Source organism: Jatropha curcas, unplaced genomic scaffold (assembly GCF_041381405.1).
Source record: "Jatropha curcas cultivar XTBG-Jc1 unplaced genomic scaffold, XTBG_Jcur_1.0 HiC_scaffold_153_pilon, whole genome shotgun sequence".
NCBI classification, from domain to species: Eukaryota; Viridiplantae; Streptophyta; class Magnoliopsida; order Malpighiales; family Euphorbiaceae; genus Jatropha; species Jatropha curcas.
The window spans coordinates 18,383-44,202 of record NW_028322383.1 but is presented as its reverse complement, the minus strand read 5'-3'; the positions used below and the strand labels follow the sequence as shown (position 1 = coordinate 44,202).

The window sequence follows — 25,820 nt, the reverse complement described above, 5'->3', positions numbered from 1 at the left end:
CTGATGTGTTTCAAATTTCTCTACATCTCTCTTTTTGACTTGAAATTTACATTACATTGAGTTTGAATGTCACATGGTGCCCTTTTGAGGCATTTCTTGTTGCTGTTATTTGCTTTTCATTTGTTCTATATTTATCTATCTAGTTTATTCTATGATTTCAAAACCATCCTGAATATTAGAACTTCTAATACATAAAGGTGAATTTCAAATTGACTTTGATGGTTTAGAGAAGCCACTGGGAGGAAAGCGTGGAACCATATTTTATGCTTGAATTTAGATATTTAATAAAATGGAATTATTTCATTTGCAATTTATTTCTTGTTTTAAGAGTTGTCTTTTGTTGAATTACTTATATGCTGCTGTTGTAGAGCCAAAGGTGGTTATTGAAGCAGGAAGTGCCAAAGATTGTTAAATCTATAAATAGGCAGCTTCGCGAGAAATCTATCAAGAGAAAGGTAGGGATTGGCCAAATCAGTCATGTATTTAGTGTGTTCATTAGCTTATAATGTTTCACAACTATAGTTGACAGCATCTCATTTGCCTGCAGGTTGGTGCATTTTCTGTTCTGAAAGAACTTGTGGTCGTCTTGCCAGACTGCCTAGCAGATCGCATTGGATCACTCATTCCAGGAATAGAGAAGGCATTAAATGTAAGTAAAATTGCTTAGAGGTGATTATCCATGGTCGCTTAATTTCTTACCCGTAGTTAAAGTTATTGTTTTTTGCTTTTTTGATTCTTCATGTCACCATATCTAGTACAAATCTTCAACCTCGAATTTGAAGATAGAAGCTCTTATATTTACAAGATTGGTATTGGCATCACATTCTCCTCCTGTGTTCCATCCTCAAATAAAGGTAACAGCAATGATTCTTCCTGTATATCTTCATTGTACTTTTTATCAAAACTAGTATATATATATATATATATATGTATATCTAAAAATCCTTGTCTTGTTACTGGTGAGTAGGGTTGAACTTAGTTTTATGTGAATTGTCTCCTTTAAATCTATAGGCTTAGTTATTGCATCTCCTTTAATTGAAATTGACCTAAGTGTTTACATTTTAAATTGCTTAAAAGTTCACCATGTTCATTAAATAAAGGATAAAAATGCTGAACTTTTAAGCAATTTAAAATGTAAAACTTAGGTCAATTTCAATTATATAAAACCACTTTTCTTACACGATTAATGTTAAGGGAAGATTCTAATCAAGCTTTTTGGAAAGAAAAATTCTTAGCTGGTTTACCTTACTTCTTAGGCGAAAAAGTTAGGAATTATATTAAACACCAATATGGTAATCCAATTCCCTACAATAAATTAACTTATGGTCAATTAATAAGTATAATTCAAAAGAAGGATTACAGATTTGTCAAGATTTAAAACTTCAAAAGACTTTAAAATCTGAATTAAAAAAGACTAAACAAGAATTAGGAAGTTTTTGTCAACAATTCAATTATAGTATAACCCCTACTCAGCAATGTAGTGGTCAATGTTCTAAACCATCAAGTTCTAGGAAACACTATAAAAAACATTATAGATCTAAGCCTAGTAAAGAAGACTATTATCGTAAAGATAAAACTAAACATTATAAGAATCTAAAAATAAAAGACCATATAAAAAGTCTGAAAAAATTTCATACAAGGATTTAACTTGTTATAAATGTGGTAAGAAAGGACACACATCAAAATTTTGTAAATTCAATAAGAAATTGCATGAATTAAAATTAGAAGATGATGTTAAATAAAATTCATGAATTGTATCTTACTTCTGATACATCAGATTCTGAGATACAAGAAAGTGAAAATCAAATTGATGAACTTGGTTCAACAACTAGTTCTTCCGAAAAATCAATAAATATGTTAACTAAAGATCAGAATACACTCTTAGAAGTAGTAAAAACTCTCACAGATAATGATCTTAAAAAGTCAACTTCTTAAAAAATAATTCAAAGTTTTGAAGAAGATAAAGAAGTTTAAATTAACATACCTAAAATTCAGACTAATACTTATGATTTAACTACTATATTAAATAAAAATAAAAAATTGGGAGACAAAACTAACATTAGAAGATTTGCATAAAGAAATTAAAGTATTAAAAAATGAAGTCAAAGACTTAAAACATCAGGCACAAGTACATAATGAAAAAATAAACAATTAGAAACCCAGTTGGTATCTAGTTCCTCTTCTGATGAACCAGATGATAAAATCACAGATGGAATAATGAGATAAATGAAGATGAAGAAATAAATCCACATTTTCTTTTTCTTTTACAAGAAATAACATCTAGAAAATATTTAGTAAAATTAACTTTACAAATTTCACATGATTTATAGTAAATGGTATAGCTTTATTCGACACAGGAGCAGATTTAAACTGTAATAAAATCTGATTTAATACCACATAGATTTTGTCAGGAAACCCATGAAAACCTAACTACAGCAATAAGTCTAAATTAGAAATTCTTGGTAAAATTGAAGCAGATATTTGTAAATAAGTGAGTTTTTTTAGAAATTAAAACATATTTCTTACTTTCACCACAGATAATATATGGTAATCTTAGGAACACCATTTATAAACCTCATTACACCATATTCTGTAAAAGAAGATTGGTATTAAATTTAAAGTAAAAGGAAATAAAGCTAGGTTAGAATTTACTGGAAAAACCTAGGAGAAAAAAATTTAAATTTATTAAAAGCTCATTCTATTAAAAACTTTGGAAATTAAATTCTTTAATAAAATCTAAAGAAGAAGAATTAAATAATTTGAGAAATCATACATACCTCCAAAGGATTAAAAATCAACTCGAAGATAAAGATATTCAAACTAGAATTAGTAATTAAGAGCATTTATGGAACAAAAACTATGTGCAGATCATCCCCATGCATTTTGGAAACGTAAACAACACATGGTAGATTTACCTTATGAAAAGGACTTTGATGAAAGTCTATTACAACTAAAGCTCGGCCTATTCAAATGAGCCCTGAACTCATAGACCATTTGTCGAAAAGGAAATTCAGGATTTAGAAAGTAAAAAATTAATTAGCAAATCCAGAAGTCCTTGGTCCTTGTGCAGCTTTTTATGTCAATAAAAATGCTGAAATAGAAAGAGGAGTACCTAGATTAGTAATTAATTATAAGCCATTAAACACAGCTTTAAATGGATAGGTATCCATTACCTAATAAAAAAGATCTATTAAAACAATTGTATAATGCAACATTTTCAGTAAATTTGATATGAAATCTGGTTATTGGCAGATCCAGATTCATCCTAATGCAGATATAAAACAGCATTCACAGTTCCTTCGACAATACGAATGGAATGTAATGCCTTTTGGATTAAAAAATGCTCCTTCTGAGTTCCAGAGGATCATGAATGATATATTTAATCCCATAGTAAATTCTGCATAGTGTATATTGATGATGTTCTAGTTTTTAGTAGAACATTAGAAGAACATTTTAGACACTTAAACAAGTTTTGCACGGTAATTGAAATGAATGGATTAGCATTAAGTAAAACTAAAATGGACTTATTTAAAACTAAAGTTAGGTTTTTAGGCCACTATATAGAACAGGGTATTATCCAGCCCATAGAACGAGCTATGGTTTTTGGGACCAAGTTCCCTGATGAATTAACCAATAAAACCCAACTTCAACGTTTTCTTGGATGTTTAAACTATGTTATAGATTTTATCCAAACCTCAATTGCATGATAAAACCATTACATGATAGGCTTAAGAAAAATGCTGGCCCATGGACAGGCCCAGCATACACAGTTAGTAAAAAAGATAAAGGCCTTAGTAACAGATATTCCATATCTTTATATCCCTGATCCAACAGCTTTTAAAATTGTTGAAACAGATGCTTCAGATGTTGGATATGGCGGTATTTTAAAACAAGTAATTAATAGTAAAGAACGTATTATTCAGTATACGTCTGGTCATTGGAACCCAACTCAAATGAACTATTCTACTATTAAAAAGGAGATTTTAAGTATAGTAATTTGCATAAACAAATTTCAATCTGATTTATTAAATAAAAAATTTTTACTTCGTATTGATTGTAAATCTGCAAAAGATGTTTTACAAAAAGATGTCAAAAATCTGGCTTCTAAACAAATTTTTGCTAGATGGCAAGCTTTACTTAGTATATTTGAATTTGATATTGAATTATTCAAGGAGATAAAAACAACAATCCAGACTTTCTGACTCGAGAATTCTTACAGAACGATGGGCAGGAAAAAGGATAAGGGCAAAGCCCCTAAAGAAGAACCTGCATCACCTACTAAAGCTCTTTCTGAGCATTCAGAAGATTTACCTAAAACCCTAGACACTAAAATTTCTCCAGATCTTAAAAAATGGATTGAACAGTTAAGTCAATCCCCTGAAGTGTTTAAGGCGTTACAAAGTATAGCGTCCTCTTCCACAGAGGCGCCAGGTATGTCTTCTACACCTAAAGCGATCGTACCCGTTCATGGTACGGCTAGTCTGTCTCAAACGGTAGACAGTAAAGACTTATCAAATCCGTTGATGGCTGTGGGTTTGCCAAAAATCCAGTATACTCCAAGTATACATAAATGGTTTGTTAAAAATCATTTTGATTATGAAATTGAGATTGAGGATGGATATAACAATATTAATTCTTGGTCTGTTTTAAAACAATATTATCCTGAGGATTGGTATTTTCCTCCAACAGATCTCTCAAAACCTCAGGAATATTATCACAATATTCTTTTGGATACAGGCTCCGTAAAATTAAACATAATTATGATTCAAAAAATAAATCGATTATTTTGTATTCTTCACTTAAAATCCACAGAATTCTTCATCCAAGGATTGGCCTAAACCCTCTCTTATACACCTGTACAATTTAAAGTTTTATATAAACATGTCCACAGTACTGTTTATAATTATTTTGATTACCGTGATGCATGGGAAGAGTTTTTGCTATTCAAAATCCACTGCTACGCATTCATGGTTAATCTATTTTGATACTTCATTCCGTACCGCCTGTAGAGTGCCTAACTGGTTTAAAAGATGGTGGCAAACAAGGGGTATTTCCAATGAAATTCTCCCTCCTCCAATTCAGGCCTTATATCAGTATTTTAAAGCCCATTATAACCTAGTCCTGCGGAAGCCCATATTCCTTCCCTTATGTATTATTGTATGGCCTTCTTCACGCCCTGGGTATATCAATGGTATTTGGACACTCAGTATGCCGTAGGAACATATCAGATTCCTATATTGGTAAAACGGCACAAGATTAAATGGTGGGGATCATTCAAAAACTCTACCACGGAACTTAAAATTGATCTTTGGATACGTGATAAATTAAAACAGGTCTCTCCATTAACCTATGCAACCACTTCTTGCATTAAAGGATCAACCGACTTTCGGAATCCAAAAAGCACAGTGCCAAGCAAGGTTAGCTGCTGCTAAAACTCCGGATGAGTATAAAAGAATCTGTCAAGAAATGCTTCAGCATCTTTCAACAGATTCTGATTCTCCAGTAAAACCCTCATCAAGTAAAAAGCATGCAGACTGTTCCAGTAAAATATCTAAATCAAGCAAACAGAGGTGGGCTGACATGGCTTCCTCTTCTTCATCAACATCATTCCCACTGTCCTCCAACGAAGATAGTGATGATGAGACTTTTGAATCCATTATAGTCAAAAGTAAAGCTGATACGGCAAAAGAAAAATTAAAGCAAAAAAGCAAAGTAAAGAAAAAAGAAAAGAAAAAGAAGGACCCATCGTCCTCATCTGAGTAAAAGGCAGGTGAAACCTCATTTCACCATCACTTTCTCTCCAGGTAAAAACAAACATGTGACGGCTACAGTAAAATCAAGTGGAAGACAATTCACTGTTCATCCACAGTAAGGTCACACTATTCAAGATTCGATGGCAGACCAAGAACTGTTCATCTACAGTAAAAGAAGCATAGTAAAGATTCTTTTCTATGTTATTTAAAGGGAGCCTTTCCTCTTGTGAAGGCATAAGCTTGAATAACCAAATATTCTAACTCTCTCATCCTCTCCCCTAAGAGTTCTTTGTAAGCATTCAACGTTCGAAGTCTGGATTGTAAACTTTAAACTTGTAAGTTTAAATTTGAATTTCATATTTAAATAAAGGTTATTTATTTAAATTTATAAACTGCTACTACTAAGCCCTGTTAAAGGCTTCCTTCTCTTCTCCCTCCACATTCTGACTTAGTTCTGGGGATCCCAGTGCTAAGGTTGCAGGAACCCTCAACCTTAATTAAAATCAAATAATTAAAATTGATTGAGTTAATTGATAAATTTAGTTTGTAAATTTATAAGTATGCTCTGTGGTTGCACCTTCGTGTGATCTTCCACATCAGAAATATTGTTCTTGTTTGTTCATAAACATAATACTGTTCATTCACTGTTTAAATTAAAACGGATACTGTTCATCTTTAAACAGATACTGTTTAAATTAAAATTCTTTGGTATATCAGCTGGAAACACATAACCTCCTGGTGTTTATCATTGCACTTGATAAACAAGGGAAACTTTGTGGCTACAACGCTAAGTACCATATGAATTATATTCATGTTTTTGTAAATTTAAGAGAAAATAATATTTTGATTACAATATATAATATTAATTTAAATATTTTTGAAATATTAATTAATTTAAATAATAGATCTATTTTAGTTGATATGTTTGATATAAATTTGGATAATATAAATCATTTCTTGTTTGAAATATAATAAATACTTAAATCGGTCGATCTTGGTTATTTATGGTATCAGAGCCTGTATCCAAAAGAATATTGTGATAATATTCCTGAGGTTTTGAGAGATCTGTTGGAGGAAAATACCAATCCTCAGGATAATATTGTTTTAAAATAACCAAGGCTCTGATACCATAAATAACCAAGATCGACCGATTTAAGTATTTATTATATTTCAACAAGAAATGATTTATATTATCCAAATTTATATCAAACATATCAACTAAAATAGATCTATTATTTAAATTAATAAATATTTCAAAAATATTTAAATTAATATTATATATTGTAATCAAAATATTATTTTCTCTTAAATTTACAAAAACATGAATATAATTCATATGGTACTTAGCGTTGTAGCACAAAGTTCCCTTGTTTATCAAGTGCAATGATAAACACCAGGAGGTTATGTGTTTCCAGCTGATATACCAAAGAATTTTAATTTAAACAGTATCTGTTTAAAGATGAACAGTATCCGTTTTAATTTAAACAGTGAATGAACAGTATATGTTTATGAACAAACAAGAACAATATTTCTGATGTGGAAGATCACACGAAGGTGCAACCACAGAGCATACTTATAAATTTACAAACTAATATTTATCAATTAACTCAATCAATTTTAATTATTTGATTTTAATTAAGGTTGAGGGTTCCTGCAACCTTAGCCTGGGATCCCCAGAACTAAGTCAGAATGTGGAGGGAGAAGAGAAGGAAGCCTTTAACAGGGCTTAGTAGTAGCAGTTTATAAATTTAAATAAATAACTTTATTTAAATATGAAATTCAAATTTAAACTTACAAGTTTAAAGTTTACAATCCAGACTTCGAACGTTGAATGCTTACAAAGAACTCTTAGGGGAGAGGATGAGAGAGTTTAGAATTTGGTTATTCAAGCTTATGCCTTCACAAGAGGAAAGGCTCCCTTTAAATAACATAGAAAAGAATCTTTACTATGCTTCTTTTACTGTAGATGAACAGTTCTTGGTCTGCCACGAATCTTGAATAGTGTTGACCTTTACTGTGGATGAACAGTGTTGTCTTCCACTTGATTTACTGTAGCCGTCACATTTTTGTTTTTACCTGGAGAGAAAGTGATGGTGAAATGAGGTTTCACCTGCCTTTTACTCAGATGAGGACGATGGTCCTTCTTTTTCTTTTCTTTTTTCTTTACTTTGCTTTTTTGCTTTAATTTTTCTTTTGCCTATCAGCTTTACTTTTGACTATAATGGATTCAAAAGTCTCATCATCACTATCTTCGTTGGAGGATAGTGGGAATGATGTTGATGAAGAAGAGGAAGCCATGTCAGCCCACCTGTTTGCTTGATTTAGATATTTTACTGGAACAGTCTGCCTGCTTTTTACTTGATGAGGGTTTTACTGGAGAATCAGAATCTGTTGAAGATGCTGAAGCATTTCTTGACAGATTCTATACTCATCTGGAGTTTTAGCAGCAGCTAACCTTGCTTGGCACTGTGCTTTTTGGATTCCGAAAGTCGGTTGATCCTTTAATGCAAGAGTGGTTGCATAGGTTAATGGAGAAACCTGTTTTAATTTATCACGTATCCAAGATCAATTTTAAGTTCCGTGGTAGAGTTTTGAATGATCCCCACCATTTAATCTTGTGCTTTTACCATAGGAATCTGGTATGTTCCTACGGCATACTGAGTGTCCAAATACCATTGATATACCCAGGGCGTGAAGAAGGCCATACAATAGTACATAAGGGAAGGAATATGGGCTTCTGCAGGATTGGGTTATAATGGGCTTTAAAATACTGATATAAGCCTGATTGGAGGAGGGATTTCATTGGAAATTCCCCTAGTTTCCCCATCTTTTAAACCAGTTAGGCACTCTACAGTCGTACGGAATGAAGTATCAAAATAGATTAACCATGAATGCGTAGTGGGATTTTGAATAGCAAAAACTTTTCCCATGCATCACGGTAATCAAAATAATTATAAACAGTACTGTGGACATGTTTATATAAAACTTTAAATTGTACAGGTGTAAAGAGAGGGTTTAGGCCAGTCCTTGGGATGAAGAATCCGTGGATTTTAAGTGAAGAATACAAAATAACGATTTATTTTTTGAATCATAATTATGTTTAATTTTTACAGATCCTATCCAAAGAATATTGATAATATTCTGGGTTTTGAAGATCTGTTGGAGCAAAATACCAATCCTCAGGATAATATGTTTTAAAACAGACCAAGATTATGTTATATCCATCCTATCTCAATTTCATAATCAAAAATGTTTTTAAGAAACCATTTATGTATACTTGGAGTATACTGGATTTTTGGCAAACCACAGCCATCAACGGATTTGATAAGTCTTTACTGCCTACCGTTTGAGACAGACTAGCCGTACCATGAACGGGTACGATCGCTTTAGGTGTAGAAGACATACCTGGCGCCTCTGTGGAAGAGGACGCTATACTTTGTAACGCCTTAAACACTTCAGGGATTGACTTAACTGTTCAATCCATTTTTTAAGATCTGGAGAAATTTAGTGTTAGGGTTTTAGGTAAATCTTCTGAATGCTCAGAAGAGCTTTAGTAGGTGATTCAGGTTCTTCTTTAGGGGCTTTGCCCTTATCCTTTTTCCTGCCCATCGTTCTGTAAGAATTCGCGAGTCAGAAAGTCTGGAATGTTGTTTTTATCTCCTTGAATAAATTCAATATCAAATTCAAATATACTAAGTAAAGCTTGCCATCTTGCAAAAATTTGTTTAGAAGCCAGATTTTTGACATCTTTTTGTAAAACATCTTTTGCAGATTTACAATCAATACGAAGTAAAAATTTTTGATTTAATAAATCAGATTGAATTTGTTGATGCAAATTACTATACTTAAAATCTCCTTTTTAATAGTAGAATAGTTTATTTGAGTTTGGTTCCAATGACCAGACGTATACTGAATAATACGTTCTTTACTATTAATTACTTGTTTTAAAATACCGCCATATCCAACATCTGAAGCATCTGTTTCAACATTTTAAAAGCTGTTGGATCAGGGATATAAAGATATGGAATTCTGTTACTAAGGCCTTTATCTTTTTTACTAACTGTGTATGCTGGGCTGTCCATGGGCCAGCATTTTTCTTAAGCCTATCATGTAATGGTTTTATCATGCAATTGAGGTTTGGATAAAAATCTATAACATAGTTTAAACATCCAAGAAAACGTTGAAGTTGGGTTTTATTGTTAATTCATCAGGGAACTTGGTCCCAAAACCATAGCTCGTTCTATGGGCTGGATAATACCCTGTTCTATGTAATGACCCAAAAACCTAACTTTAGTTTTAAATAAGTCCATTTTAGTTTTACTTAATGCTAATCCATTCATTTCAATTACCATGCAAAATGTTTTTAAGTGTTAAAATGTTCTTCTAATGTTCTACTAAAAACTAGAACATCATCAATATACTATACAAATTCACTATGGGGATTAAATATATCATTCATGATCCTCTGAAACTCAGAAGGAGCATTTTTTAATCCAAAAGGCATTACATTCCATTCGTATTGACCGAAGGAACTGTGAATGCTGTTTTATATCTGTCATTAGGATGAATCTGGATCTGCCAATAACCAGATTTCATATCAAATTTACTAAAAATTTTGCATATAATTGTTTTAATAATCTTTTTATTAGGTAATGGATACCTTATCCATTTTAAGCTGTGTTTAATGGTTATAATTAATTACTAATCTAGGTACTCCTCTTTCTATTTCAGCATTTTTATTGACATAAAAAGCTGCACAAGACCAAGGACTTCTAGATTTGCTAATTAATTTTTTACTTTCTAAATCCTGAATTTCTTTTACAATGGTCTATGAGTTCAGGGCTCATTTGAATAGGCGGCTTTAGTTGTAATGGACTTTTCATCAAAGTCCTTTTCATAGGTAAATCTACTATGTGTTGTTTACGATTCCAAAATGCATTGGGATGATCTGCACATAGTTTTTTTCCATAAATGCTCTTAATTTACCAATTCTAGTTTGAATATCTTTATCTTCGAGTTGATTTTTAATCCTTTGAAGATATGTATAATTTCTCAAATGATTTAAGTCTTCTTCTTTAGATTTTATTAAAGAATTAATTTCCAAAGTTTTAATAGAATGAGCTTTAATAAATTTAAATTTTTTCTCCTAGGTTTTTCAGTAAATTCTAACCTAGCTTTATTTCCTTTTACTTTATAATTTAATACAATCTTCTTTTACAGAATATGGTTGTAATTAGGTTATAAATGTGTCCTAAGATTACCATATAATTTATCTGTGGTGAAAGTAAGAATATGTTTTAATTTCTAACTCATTATTTACAATATCTGCTTCAATTTTACAAGAATTTCTAATTAGACTTATTAGCTGTAGTTAGTGTTTTCATGTGTTTCTGACCAAAATCTATGTGGTATTAAATCAGATTTTATACAGTTTAAAATTGCTCCTGTGTCGAATAAAGCTATACCATTTACTATAAAATCATGTGAAATTTGTAAAGTTAATTTTTACTAAATATTTTTAGATGTTATTTCTTGTAAAGAAAAGGAAAATGTGGATTTATTTCTTCATCTCATTTATACTCATTCTATTCCATCTGTTATTTTATCATCTGGTTCATCAGAAGAGGAACTAGATACCAACTGGGTTTCTAATTGTTTTATTTTTTCATTATGTACTTGTGCCTGATGTTTTAAGTCTTTGACTTCATTTTTTAATACTTTAATTTCTTTATTCAAATCTTCTAATGTTCGTTTTGTCTCCAATTTTTTATTTTTATTTAATATAGTAGTTAAATCATAAGTATTAGTCTGAATTTTAGGTATGTTAATTTTAACTTCTTTATCTTCTTCAAAACTTTGAATTAATTTTTTAAGAAGTTGACTTTTAAGATCATTATCTGTGAGAGTTTTTACTACTTCTAAGAGTGTATTCTGATCTTTAGTTACCATATTTATTGATTTTTCGGAAGAACTAGTTGTTGAACCAAGTTCATCAATTTGATTTTCACTTTCTTGTATCTCAGAATCTGATTGTATCAGAAGTAAGATACAATTCATGAATTTTATTTATAACATCATCTTCTAATTTAATTCATGCAATTTCTTATTGAATTTACAAAATTTTGATGTGTGTCCTTTCTTACCACATTTATAACAAGTTAAATCCTTGTATGAAATTTTTTCAGACTTTTTATATGGTCTTTTATTTTTAGATTTCTTATAATGTTTAGTTTTATCTTTACGATAATAGTCTTCTTTACTAGGCTTAGATCTATAATGTTTTTTATAGTGTTTCCTAGAACTTGATGGTTTAGAACATTGACCACTACATGCTGAGTAGGGGTTATACTATAATTGAATTGTTGACAAAAACTTCCTAATTCTTGTTTAGTCTTTTTTAATTCAATTTTAAAGTCTTTTGAAGTTTTAATCTTGACAAATCTGTAATCCTTCTTTTTGAATTATACTTATTAATTGACCATAAGTTAATTTATTGTAGGGAATTGGATTACCATATTGGTGTTTAATATAATTCCTAACTTTTTCGCCTAAGAAGTAAGGTAAACCAGCTAAGAATTTTTCTTTCCAAAAAGCTTGATTAGAATCTTCCCTTAACATTAATCGTGTAAGAAAAGTGGTTTTTATATAATTGAAATTGACCTAAGTGTTTACATTTTAAATTGCTTAAAAGTTCAGCATTTTTATCTTTATATGTGATGGATCTCCTATAAAATGTAATGAAATGGTTAATATTAAAGTTGCAACTGCATCTTGAATAGGTTCACCATGTTCATTAATAAAGGTTTGATCCTGATCATTACTTGAACTGCATTTAAAATATCTAATTGATCTTTTTAGTGAGGTGATAATCCCACCATCCTTTTAATTGTCCTGTAAATCCCGCAACGAGGATTTCAGCAACTGCTTTATCAGATATAGGTGACTGGGTTTTATAAGCATTTGCAGCCATGGTCATTTGTTGCAAAATACTTAAGATTTTATATTCAGATAATCCATCAATATTCCATTCATATAATGTATTAGCATTATAATGAAATTGGGATATGTATGGAGGTTTATCAATTAGTCCTAAATCTGGAGCCCGAGAGATTATTTCTTTATGGGTTATAGTATTTACAAATTGTTGAGCACTATCTGAGTCAGGTTACTATTTTCAGAGCTAGAAGTTTCTTCTAAAAGATTTATATTCTAGAAGCATTAGTAGAATCCTGAACTATTTGGGGAGTAGAATCCGAACTTGCCTCAAGTTGACTAAGCTGGTGTTTAAAGCTCCTATAAATTGTGAATTTAATTCCTTTTGACTTGACTTAGATACCTGGAATGGTTTTAAACATATGTGACTTTACTAATTCTTTACTTTTAGATTGTTCAAGTATTATGGGTTTATCCTGAAGTAATTGTTCTATCTTTTTTAATTGTGTATTCAAACAGATATAGACTAGCATTACTAAAATTATTTTGTTCAATTAATTTTTTATCTGAATCATTTTCTCTAGCTACTTTATATGGTGCACAAGTAATATCATTATCTGATATTTAAATTTACTAATGGCTTTAGGAGGAAAATCACTCTGAATTATCCTATCATTTACTATCCATTCTGGTCTTTTATCTCGAATTGTTATTGGGTTAAGACTTTTATTTGAATTATGGTTAATTAATGAAAACCAATCTAAAAATTTAATTTTAGTCTGAGTCTTAAGTTGATATGCAAAATATTCTTCTTTTAAGATATCAAAATTATAAGTTTTTACTATGCTATTAACTTCATTAAATTCTTTGTTTTGTTATTTCTTTTACCAACTCTTTATTAATTTCATCTTTAGTTAAAACATTTAGTTCTCTATTTAATTCACTAACATTTTCAGTGATGGCTGAAGCTGTTGGTGACTCTGGTGAATTGTTTACTAAATTAGATGTGATTTAAATAATTGTCTACAGGGTTATAAATTGCCTGTGGAACTATATTACTATAATCAACTCCTTTCATTTTAAATGATGGACTAGATGCAGGTATATCTGATGTAGAATACCTAGGTTTTACTAGGGTTTGAAGAATTGGTTTAGGTTCATGTTCCTTATACCTGGCATAAATGACTGAAGGTATTTTTGGTTTATCATCATCTGTTACAATAGAAGATGTGGATCCTGTATACCTAGAGCTTTGACTCCTATTAAATTTTAAAGTTACTTTACCATCTTCAAATTGTTCAATTTTCTGTAAATTGACATTTGGTTTAATAGGTTCTGTTTCAGGGGGAGGGACAATCCCTTCCAAAATCCATTCCTCTGGTAAGGTGATATCCTTCCATTGGATGGTTTTAGGTATAACAGTATTGGTTTTAGTCAAATCAGTTTGAAGAAATTTAGTTTCTCCAATTTTTGGTTGTAATTTATATTTAGTACTAAAAGCTGAATTCATAGCTTTATAATGGATTTTATAGATTAAAGCAATTGGAATAGATCCTTGCTTCATTTTATAATTATGAGTTTTAACTTCTAAAATTATACTTTCTAAAATATTAAGGTCATTAAAGAAACAGTCATATCTGGATAGACCTCAAAAGAGATCGGCCCTTCACTTAAGCTTGTTTCAACTGATCCTAATAACGAATCCTGAAAATTTAAAAATCTAGCATCTCGAACTACTGCTAATATACTAGTATTTAATCCTTCTCTAGTTAAAGGTTTTATTCCTACTTGAATTAATCCTATATGAATATATTTATACTTTTTACTTTTATGTTGCTGTAATGTTTTTGATGAAAGAAGAGTGATCCGTTCAAAAGGTTTACTTAATTGAAAATCACGTTCTTCAGTTTTAATAACATAATCTGTGTTCCATAAAGGAAATTTACTAATTTTATAAATTTGTTCTTTATCTACTTTAGGTATTTCCCAATCATCTATAGCTTTACTAAAATCTTGCAATATCAATTCATTCCTATTTATTATTCTTTTTATTTCTGAGGAATCAGAATCATCCGACTTAACATGACTTACAGATCGACACAATAAAGGATCCATTGTATAATATATTAAAGAATCTTGACGCTACCCGATTATGCCCTCCGGTTATACCCTTCACTGCCCAACAAATCTCAACAAATGGGTCTTACAACGGGTTCAGATGGAATCGGCTCAGTGGGCAAAGCTGAAAGCTTCATTAATATATTATAAAATTAATACTTTATTGGGTGATAGTAACCAATACTCAAATCGATGGCTCTGATACCATAAATAACCAAGATCGACCGATTTAAGTATTTATTATATTTCAAACAAGAAATGATTTATATTATCCAAATTTATATCAAACATATCAACCTAAAATAGATCTATTATTTAAATTAATTAATATTTCAAAAATATTTAAATTAATATTATATATTGTAATCAAAATATTATTTCTCTTAAATTTACAAAAACATGAATATAATTCATATGGTACTTAGCGTTGTAGCACAAAGTTTCCCTTGTTTATCAAGTGCAATGATAAACACCAGGAGGTTATGTGTTTCCAGCTGATATACCAAAGATTTTAATTTAAACAGTATCTGTTTAAAGATGAACAGTATCCGTTTTAATTTAAACAGTGAATGAACAGTATATGTTTATGAACAAACAAGAACAATATTTCTGATGTGGAAGATCACACGAAGGTGCAACCACAGAGCATACTTATAAATTTACAAACTAATATTTATCAATTAACTCAATCAATTTTAATTATTTGATTTTAATTAAGGTTGAGGGTTCCTGCAACCTTAGCCTGGGATCCCCAGAACTAAGTCAGAATGTGGAGGGAGAAGAGAAGGAAGCCTTTAACAGGGCTTAGTAGTAGCAGTTTATAAATTTAAATAAATAACTTTATTTAAATATGAAATTCAAATTTAAACTTACAAGTTTAAAGTTTACAATCCAGACTTCGAACGTTGAATGCTTACAAAGAACTCTTAGGGGAGAGGATGAGAGAGTTTAGAATATTTGGTTATTCAAGCTTATGCCTTCACAAGAGGAAAGGCTCCCTTTAAATAACATAGAAAAGAATCTTTACTATGCTTCTTTTACTGTAGATGAACAGTTCTTGGTCTGCCATCGAATCTTGAATAGTGTTGACCTTTACTGTGGATGAACAGTGAATTGTCTTCCACTTGATTTTACTGTAGCCGTCACATGTTTTGTTTTTACCTGGAGAGAAAGTGATGGTGAAATGAGGTTTCACCTGCCTTTTACTCAGATGAGGACGATGGGTCCTTCTTTTTCTTTTCTTTTTTCTTTACTTTGCTTTTTTGCTTTAATTTTTCTTTTGCCGTATCAGCTTTACTTTTGACTATAATGGATTCAAAAGTCTCATCATCACTATCTTCGTTGGAGGACAGTGGGAATGATGTTGATGAAGAAGAGGAAGCCATGTCAGCCCACCTCTGTTTGCTTGATTTAGATATTTTACTGGAACAGTCTGCATGCTTTTTACTTGATGAGGGTTTTACTGGAGAATCAGAATCTGTTGAAAGATGCTGAAGCATTTCTTGACAGATTCTTTATACTCATCCGGAGTTTTAGCAGCAGCTAACCTTGCTTGGCACTGTGCTTTTTGGATTCCGAAAGTCGGTTGATCCTTTAATGCAAGAGTGGTTGCATAGGTTAATGGAGAGACCTGTTTTAATTTATCACGTATCCAAAGATCAATTTTAAGTTCCGTGGTAGAGTTTTTGAATGATCCCCACCATTTAATCTTGTGCCGTTTTACCAATATAGGAATCTGATATGTTCCTACGGCATACTGAGTGTCCAAATACCATTGATATACCCAGGGCGTGAAGAAGGCCATACAATAATACATAAGGGAAGGAATATGGGCTTCCGCAGGACTAGGTTTATAATGGGCTTTAAAATACTGATATAAGGCCTGAATTGGAGGAGGGAGAATTTCATTGGAAATACCCCTTGTTTGCCACCATCTTTTAAACCAGTTAGGCACTCTACAGTCGGTACGGAATGAAGTATCAAAATAGATTAACCATGAATGCGTAGCAGTGGGATTTTGAATAGCAAAAACTCTTTCCCATGCATCACGGTAATCAAAATAATTATAAACAGTACTGTGGACATGTTTATATAAAACTTTAAATTGTACAGGTGTATAAAGGGAGGGTTTAGGCCAATCCTTGGGATGAAGAATTCTGTGGATTTTAAGTGAAGAATACAAAATAATCGATTTATTTTTTGAATCATAATTATGTTTAATTTTTACGGAGCCTGTATTCAAAAGAATATTGTGATAATATTCCTGAGGTTTTGAGAGATCTGTTGGAGGAAAATACCAATCCTCAGGATAATATTGTTTTAAAACAGACCAAGAATTAATATTGTTATATCCATCCTCAATCTCAATTTCATAATCAAAATGATTTTTAACAAACCATTTATGTATACTTGGAGTATACTGGATTTTTGGCAAACCCACAGCCATCAACGGATTTGATAAGTCTTTACTGTCTACCGTTTGAGACAGACTAGCCGTACCATGAACGGGTACGATCGCTTTAGGTGTAGAAGACATACCTGGCGCCTCTGTGGAAGAGGACGCTATACTTTGTAACGCCTTAAACACTTCAGGGGATTGACTTAACTGTTCAATCCATTTTTTAAGATCTGGAGAAATTTTAGTGTCTAGGGTTTTAGGTAAATCTTCTGAATGCTCAGAAAGAGCTTTAGTAGGTGATGCAGGTTCTTCTTTAGGGGCTTTGCCCTTATCCTTTTTCCTGCCCATCGTTCTGTAAGAATTCTCGAGTCAGAAAGTCTGGAATGTTGTTTTTATCTCCTTGAATAAATTCAATATCAAATTCAAATATACTAAGTAAAGCTTGCCATCTAGCAAAAATTTGTTTAGAAGTCAGATTTTTGACATCTTTTTGTAAAACATCTTTTGCAGATTTACAATCAATACGAAGTAAAAATTTTTTATTTAATAAATCAGATTGAAATTTGTTTATGCAAATTACTATACTTAAAATCTCCTTTTTAATAGTAGAATAGTTCATTTGAGTTGGGTTCCAATGACCAGACGTATACTGAATAATACGTTCTTTACTATTAATTACTTGTTTTAAAATACCGCCATATCCAACATCTGAAGCATCTGTTTCAACAATTTTAAAAGCTGTTGGATCAGGGATATAAAGATATGGAATATCTGTTACTAAGGCCTTTATCTTTTTTACTAACTGTGTATGCTGGGCTGTCCATGGGCCAGCATTTTTCTTAAGCCTATCATGTAATGGTTTTATCATGCAATTGAGGTTTGGATAAAGATCTATAACATAGTTTAAACATCCAAGAAAACGTTGAAGTTGGGTTTTATTGGTTAATTCATCAGGGAACTTGGTCCCAAAAACCATAGCTCGTTCTATGGGCTGGATAATACCCTGTTCTATATAGTGGCCTAAAAACCTAACTTTAGTTTTAAATAAGTCCATTTTAGTTTTACTTAATGCTAATCCATTCATTTCAATTACCGTGCAAAACTTGTTTAAGTGTCTAAAATGTTCTTCTAATGTTCTACTAAAAACTAGAACATCATCAATATACACTATGCAGAATTTACTATGGGGATTAAATATATCATTCATGATCCTCTGGAACTCAGAAGGAGCATTTTTTAATCCAAAAGGCATTACATTCCATTCGTATTGTCCGAAAGGAACTGTGAATGCTGTTTTATATCTGTCATTAGGATGAATCTGGATCTGCCAATAACTAGATTTCATATCAAATTTACTGAAAATGTTTGCATTATACAATTGTTTTAATAGATCTTTTTTATTAGGTAATGGATACCTTATCCATTTTAAAGCTGTGTTTAATGGCTTATAATTAATTACTAATCTAGGTACTCCTCTTTCTATTTCAGCATTTTTATTGACATAAAAAGCTGCACAAGACCAAGGACTTCTGGATTTGCTAATTAATTTTTACTTTCTAAATCCTGAATTTCTTTTCGACAATGGTCTATGAGTTCAGGGCTCATTTGAATAGGCCGAGCTTTAGTTGTAATAGACTTTTCATCAAAGTCCTTTTCATAAGGTAAATCTACCATGTGTTGTTTACGTTTCCAAAATGCATTGGGATGATCTGCACATAGTTTTTGTTCCATAAATGCTCTTAATTTACTAATTCTAGTTTGAATATCTTTATCTTCGAGTTGATTTTTAATCCTTTGGAGGTATGTATGATTTCTCAAATTATTTAATTCTTCTTCTTTAGATTTTATTAAAGAATTAATTTCCAAAGTTTTAATAGAATGAGCTTTTAATAAATTTAAATTTTTTCTCCTAGGTTTTTCAGTAAATTCTAACCTAGCTTTATTTCCTTTTACTTTAAATTTAATACAATCTTCTTTTACAGAATATGGTGTAATGAGGTTTATAAATGGTGTTCCTAAGATTACCATATAATTTATCTGTGGTGAAAGTAAGAATATTGTTTTAATTTCTAACTCATTATTTACAATATCTGCTTCAATTTTACCAAGAATTTCTAATTTAGACTTATTAGCTGTAGTTAGGTTTTCATGGGTTTCTGACCAAAATCTATGTGGTATTAAATCAGATTTTATACAGTTTAAATCTGCTCCTGTGTCGAATAAAGCTATACCATTTACTATAAAATCATGTGAAATTTGTAAAGTTAATTTTACTAAATATTTTCTAGATGTTATTTCTTGTAAAAGAAAAAGAAAATGTGGATTTATTTCTTCATCTTCATTTATCTCATTTATTCCATCTGTGATTTTATCATCTGGTTCATCAGAAGAGGAACTAGATACCAACTGGGTTTCTAATTGTTTTATTTTTTCATTATGTACTTGTGCCTGATGTTTTAAGTCTTTGACTTCATTTTTTAATACTTTAATTTCTTTATGCAAATCTTCTAATGTTAGTTTTGTCTCCAATTTTTTATTTTTATTTAATATAGTAGTTAAATCATAAGTATTAGTCTGAATTTTAGGTATGTTAATTTTAACTTCTTTATCTTCTTCAAAACTTTGAATTAATTTTTTAAGAAGTTGACTTTTAAGATCATTATCTGTGAGAGTTTTTACTACTTCTAAGAGTGTATTCTGATCTTTAGTTAACATATTTATTGATTTTTCGGAAGAACTAGTTGTTGAACCAAGTTCATCAATTTGATTTTCACTTTCTTGTATCTCAGAATCTGATGTATCAGAAGTAAGATACAATTCATGAATTTTATTTATAACATCATCTTCTAATTTTAATTCATGCAATTTCTTATTGAATTTACAAAATTTTGATGTGTGTCCTTTCTTACCACATTTATAACAAGTTAAATCCTTGTATGAAATTTTTTCAGACTTTTTATATGGTCTTTTATTTTTAGATTTCTTATAATGTTTAGTTTTATCTTTACGATAATAGTCTTCTTTACTAGGCTTAGATCTATAATGTTTTTTATAGTGTTTCCTAGAACTTGATGGTTTAGAACATTGACCACTACATTGCTGAGTAGGGGTTATACTATAATTGAATTGTTGACAAAAACTTCCTAATTCTTGTTTAGTCTTTTTTAATTCAGATTTTAAAGTCTTTTGAAGTTTTAAATCTTGACAAATCTGTAATCCTTCTTTTTGAATTATACTTATTAATTGACCATAAGTTAATTTATTGTAGGGAATTGGATTACCATATTGGTGTTTAATATAATTCCTAACTTTTTCGCCTAAGAAGTAAGGTAAACCAGCTAAGAATTTTTCTTTCCAAAAAGCTTGATTAGAATCTTCCCTTAACATTAATCGTGTAAGAAAAGTGGTTTTATATAATTGAAATTGACCTAAGTGTTTACATTTTAAATTGCTTAAAAGTTCAGCATTTTTATCTTTTATATGTGATGGATCTCCTATAAAATGTAATGAAATGGTTAATATTAAAGTTGCAACTGCATCTTGAATAGGTTCACCATGTTCATTAAATAAAGGTTGATCCTGATCATTTACTTGAACTGCATTTAAAATATCTAATTGATCTTTTTCAGTGAGGTGATAATCCCACCATCCTTTTAATTGTCCTGTAAATCCCGCAACGAGGATTTCAGCAACTGCTTTATCAGATATAGGTGACTGGGTTTTATAAGCATTTGCAGCCATGGTCATTTGTTGCAAAATACTTAAGATTTTATATTCAGATAATCCATCAATATTCCATTCATATAATGTATTAGCATTATAATGAAATTGGGATATGTATGGAGGTTTATCAATTAGTCCTAAATCTGGAGCCCGAGAGATTATTTCTTTATGGGTTATAGTATTTACAAATTGTTGAGCACTATCTGAGTCAGGTTTACTATTTTCAGAGCTAGAAGTTTCTTCTAAAAGATTTATATTTCTAGAAGCATTAGTAGAATCCTGAACTATTTGGGGAGTAGAATCCGAACTTGCCTCAAGTTGACTAAGCTGGTGTTTTAAAGCTCCTATAAATTGTGAATTTAATTCCTTTTGACTTGACTTAGATACCTGGAATGGTTTAAACATATGTGACTTTACTAATTCTTTACTTTTAGATTGTTCAAGTATTATGGGTTTATCCTGAAGTAATTGTTCTATCTTTTTTAATTGTGTATTCAAACAGATTAGACTAGCATTACTAAAATTATTTTGTTCAATTAATTTTTTATCTGAATCATTTTCTCTAGCTACTTTATATGGTGCACAAGTAATATCATTATCTTGATATTTAAATTTACTAATGGCTTTAGGAGGAAAATCACTCTGAATTATCCTATCATTTACTATCCATTCTGGTCTTTTATCTCGAATTGTTATTGGGTTAAGACTTTTATTTGAATTATGGTTAATTAATGAAAACCAATCTAAAAATTTAATTTTAGTCTGAGTCTTAAGTTGATATGCAAAATATTCTTCTTTTAAGATATCAAAATTATAAGTTTTTACTATGCTATTAAACTTCATTAAATTCTTTGTTTTTGTTATTTCTTTTACCAACTCTTTATTAATTTCATCTTTAGTTAAAACATTTAGTTCTCTATTTAATTCACTAACATTTTCAGTGATGGCTGAAAGTGTTGGTGACTCTGGTGAATTGTTTACTAAATTAGATTGTTGATTTAAATAATTGTCTACAGGGTTATAAATTGCCTGTGGAACTATATTACTATAATCAACTCCTTTCATTTTAAATGATGGACTAGATGCAGGTATATCTGATGTAGAATACCTAGGTTTTACTAGGGTTTGAAGAATTGGTTTAGGTTCATGTTCCTTATACCTGGCATAAATGACTGAAGGTATTTTTGGTTTATCATCATCTGTTACAATAGAAGATGTGGATCCTGTATACCTAGAGCTTTGACTCCTATTAAATTTTAAAGTTACTTTACCATCTTCAAATTGTTCAATTTTCTGTAAATTGACATTTGGTTTAATAGGTTCTGTTTCAGGGGGAGGGACAATCCCTTCCAAAATCCATTCCTCTGGTAAGGTGATATCCTTCCATTGGATGGTTTTAGGTATAACAGTATTGGTTTTAGTCAAATCAGTTTGAAGAAATTTAGTTTCTCCAATTTTTGGTTGTAATTTATATTTAGTACTAAAAGCTGAATTCATAGCTTTATAATGGATTTTATAGATTAAAGCAATTGGAATAGATCCTTGCTTCATTTTATAATTATGAGTTTTAACTTCTAAAATTATACTTTCTAAAATATTAAGGTCATTTAAAGAAACAGTCATATCTGGATAGACCTCAAAAGAGATCGGCCCTTCACTTAAGCTTGTTTCAACTGATCCTAATAACGAATCCTGAAAATTTAAAAATCTAGCATCTCGAACTACTGCTAATATACTAGTATTTAATCCTTCTCTAGTTAAAGGTTTTATTCCTACTTGAATTAATCCTATATGAATATATTTATACTTTTTACTTTTATGTTGCTGTAATGTTTTTGATGAAAGAAGAGTGATCCGTTCAAAAGGTTTACTTAATTGAAAATCACGTTCTTCAGTTTTAATAACATAATCTGTGTTCCATAAAGGAAATTTACTAATTTTATAAATTTGTTCTTTATCTACTTTAGGTATTTCCCAATCATCTATAGCTTTACTAAAATCTTGCAATATCAATTCATTCCTATTTATTATTCTTTTTATTTCTGAGGAATCAGAATCATCCGACTTAACATGACTTACAGATCGACACAATAAAGGATCCATTGTATAATATATTAAAGAATCTTGACGCTAACATGAACCTAAACCAATGCTAGTCTTGGTCTGTTTTATGCCAGGTATAAGGAACATGAACCTAAACCAATTCTTCAAACCCTAGTAAAACCTAGGTATTCTACATCAGATATACCTGCATCTAGTCCATCATTTAAAATGAAAGGAGTTGATTATAGTAATATAGTTCCACAGGCAATTTATAACCCTGTAGACAATTATTTAAATCAACAATCTAATTTAGTAAACAATTCACCAGAGTCACCAACAGCTTCAGCCATCACTGAAAATGTTAGTGAATTAAATAGAGAACTAAATGTTTTAACTAAAGATGAAATTAATAAAGAGTTGGTAAAAGAAATAACAAAAACAAAGAATTTAATGAAGTTTAATAGCATAGTAAAAACTTATAATTTTGATATCTTAAAAGAAGAATATTTTGCATATCAACTTAAGACTCAGACTAAAATTAAATTTTTAGATTGGTTTTCATTAATTAACCATAATTCAAATAAAAGTCTTAACCCAATAACAATTCGAGATAAAAGACCATATAAAAAGTCTGAAAAAATTTCATACAAGGATTTAACTTGTTATAAATGTGGTAAGAAAGGACACACATCAAAATTTTGTAAATTCAATAAGAAATTGCATGAATTAAAATTAGAAGATGATGTTATAAATAAAATTCATGAATTATATCTTACTTCTGATACATCAGATTCTGAGATACAAGAAAGTGAAAATCAAATTGATGAACTTGGTTCAACAACTAGTTCTTCCGAAAAATCAATAAATATGTTAACTAAAGATCAGAATACACTCTTAGAAGTAGTAAAAACTCTCACAGATAATGATCTTAAAAGTCAACTTCTTAAAAAATTAATTCAAAGTTTTGAAGAAGATAAAGAAGTTAAAATTAACATACCTAAAATTCAGACTAATACTTATGATTTAACTACTATATTAAATAAAAATAAAAAATTGGAGACAAAACTAACATTAGAAGATTTGCATAAAGAAATTAAAGTATTAAAAAATGAAGTCAAAGACTTAAAACATCAGGCACAAGTACATAATGAAAAAATAAAACAATTAGAAACCCAGTTGGTATCTAGTTCCTCTTCTGATGAACCAGATGATAAAATCACAGATGGAATAAATGAGATAAATGAAGATGAAGAAATAAATCCACATTTTCTTTTTCTTTTACAAGAAATAACATCTAGAAAATATTTAGTAAAATTAACTTTACAAATTTCACATGATTTTATAGTAAATGGTATAGCTTTATTCGACACAGGAGCAGATTTAAACTGTATAAAATCTGATTTAATACCACATAGATTTTGGTCAGAAACCCATGAAAAACTAACTACAGCTAATAAGTCTAAATTAGAAATTCTTGGTAAAATTGAAGCAGATATTGTAAATAATGAGTTAGAAATTAAAACAATATTCTTACTTTCACCACAGATAAATTATATGGTAATCTTAGGAACACCATTTATAAACCTCATTACACCATATTCTGTAAAAGAAGATTGTATTAAATTTAAAGTAAAAGGAAATAAAGCTAGGTTAGAATTTACTGAAAAACCTAGGAGAAAAAATTTAAATTTATTAAAAGCTCATTCTATTAAAACTTTGGAAATTAATTCTTTAATAAAATCTAAAGAAGAAGAATTAAATAATTTGAGAAATCATACATACCTCCAAAGGATTAAAAATCAACTCGAAGATAAAGATATTCAAACTAGAATTAGTAAATTAAGAGCATTTATGGAACAAAAACTATGTGCAGATCATCCCAATGCATTTTGGAAACGTAAACAACACATGGTAGATTTACCTTATGAAAAGGACTTTGATGAAAAGTCTATTACAACTAAAGCTCGGCCTATTCAAATGAGCCCTGAACTCATAGACCATTGTCGAAAAGAAATTCAGGATTTAGAAAGTAAAAAATTAATTAGCAAATCCAGAAGTCCTTGGTCTTGTGCAGCTTTTTATGTCAATAAAAATGCTGAAATAGAAAGAGGAGTACCTAGATTAGTAATTAATTATAAGCCATTAAACACAGCTTTAAAATGGATAAGGTATCCATTACCTAATAAAAAAGATCTATTAAAACAATTGTATAATGCAAACATTTTCAGTAAATTTGATATGAAATCTGGTTATTGGCAGATCCAGATTCATCCTAATGACAGATATAAAACAGCATTCACAGTTCCTTTCGGACAATACGAATGGAATGTAATGCCTTTTGGATTAAAAAATGCTCCTTCTGAGTTCCAGAGGATCATGAATGATATATTTAATCCCCATAGTAAATTCTGCATAGTGTATATTGATGATGTTCTAGTTTTTAGTAGAACATTAGAAGAACATTTTAGACACTTAAACAAGTTTTGCACGGTAATTGAAATGAATGGATTAGCATTAAGTAAAACTAAAATGGACTTATTTAAAACTAAAGTTAGGTTTTTAGGCCACTATATAGAACAGGGTATTATCCAGCCCATAGAACGAGCTATGGTTTTTGGGACCAAGTTCCCTGATGAATTAACCAATAAAACCCAACTTCAACGTTTTCTTGGATGTTTAAACTATGTTATAGATTTTTATCCAAACCTCAATTGCATGATAAAACCATTACATGATAGGCTTAAGAAAAATGCTGGCCCATGGACAGCCCAGCATACACAGTTAGTAAAAAAGATAAAGGCCTTAGTAACAGATATTCCATATCTTTATATCCCTGATCCAACAGCTTTTAA

General features: G+C 30.2%; 1 protein-coding gene across 1 annotated transcript in view; it reads left to right on the top strand.

The window, feature by feature from the left end:
* Window positions 1-25,820, top strand: part of LOC149492032 (cullin-associated NEDD8-dissociated protein 1-like) — a 43,739-nt gene that overhangs the window by 4,639 nt on the left and 13,280 nt on the right. Inside the window, exons 12-14 of the mRNA XM_089716913.1 lie at window positions 377-455; window positions 548-649; window positions 756-854. Of these exons, the coding sequence (XP_089573039.1) occupies window positions 377-455; window positions 548-649; window positions 756-854 (280 nt within the window). The remainder of the gene's footprint in view (window positions 1-376; window positions 456-547; window positions 650-755; window positions 855-25,820) is intronic.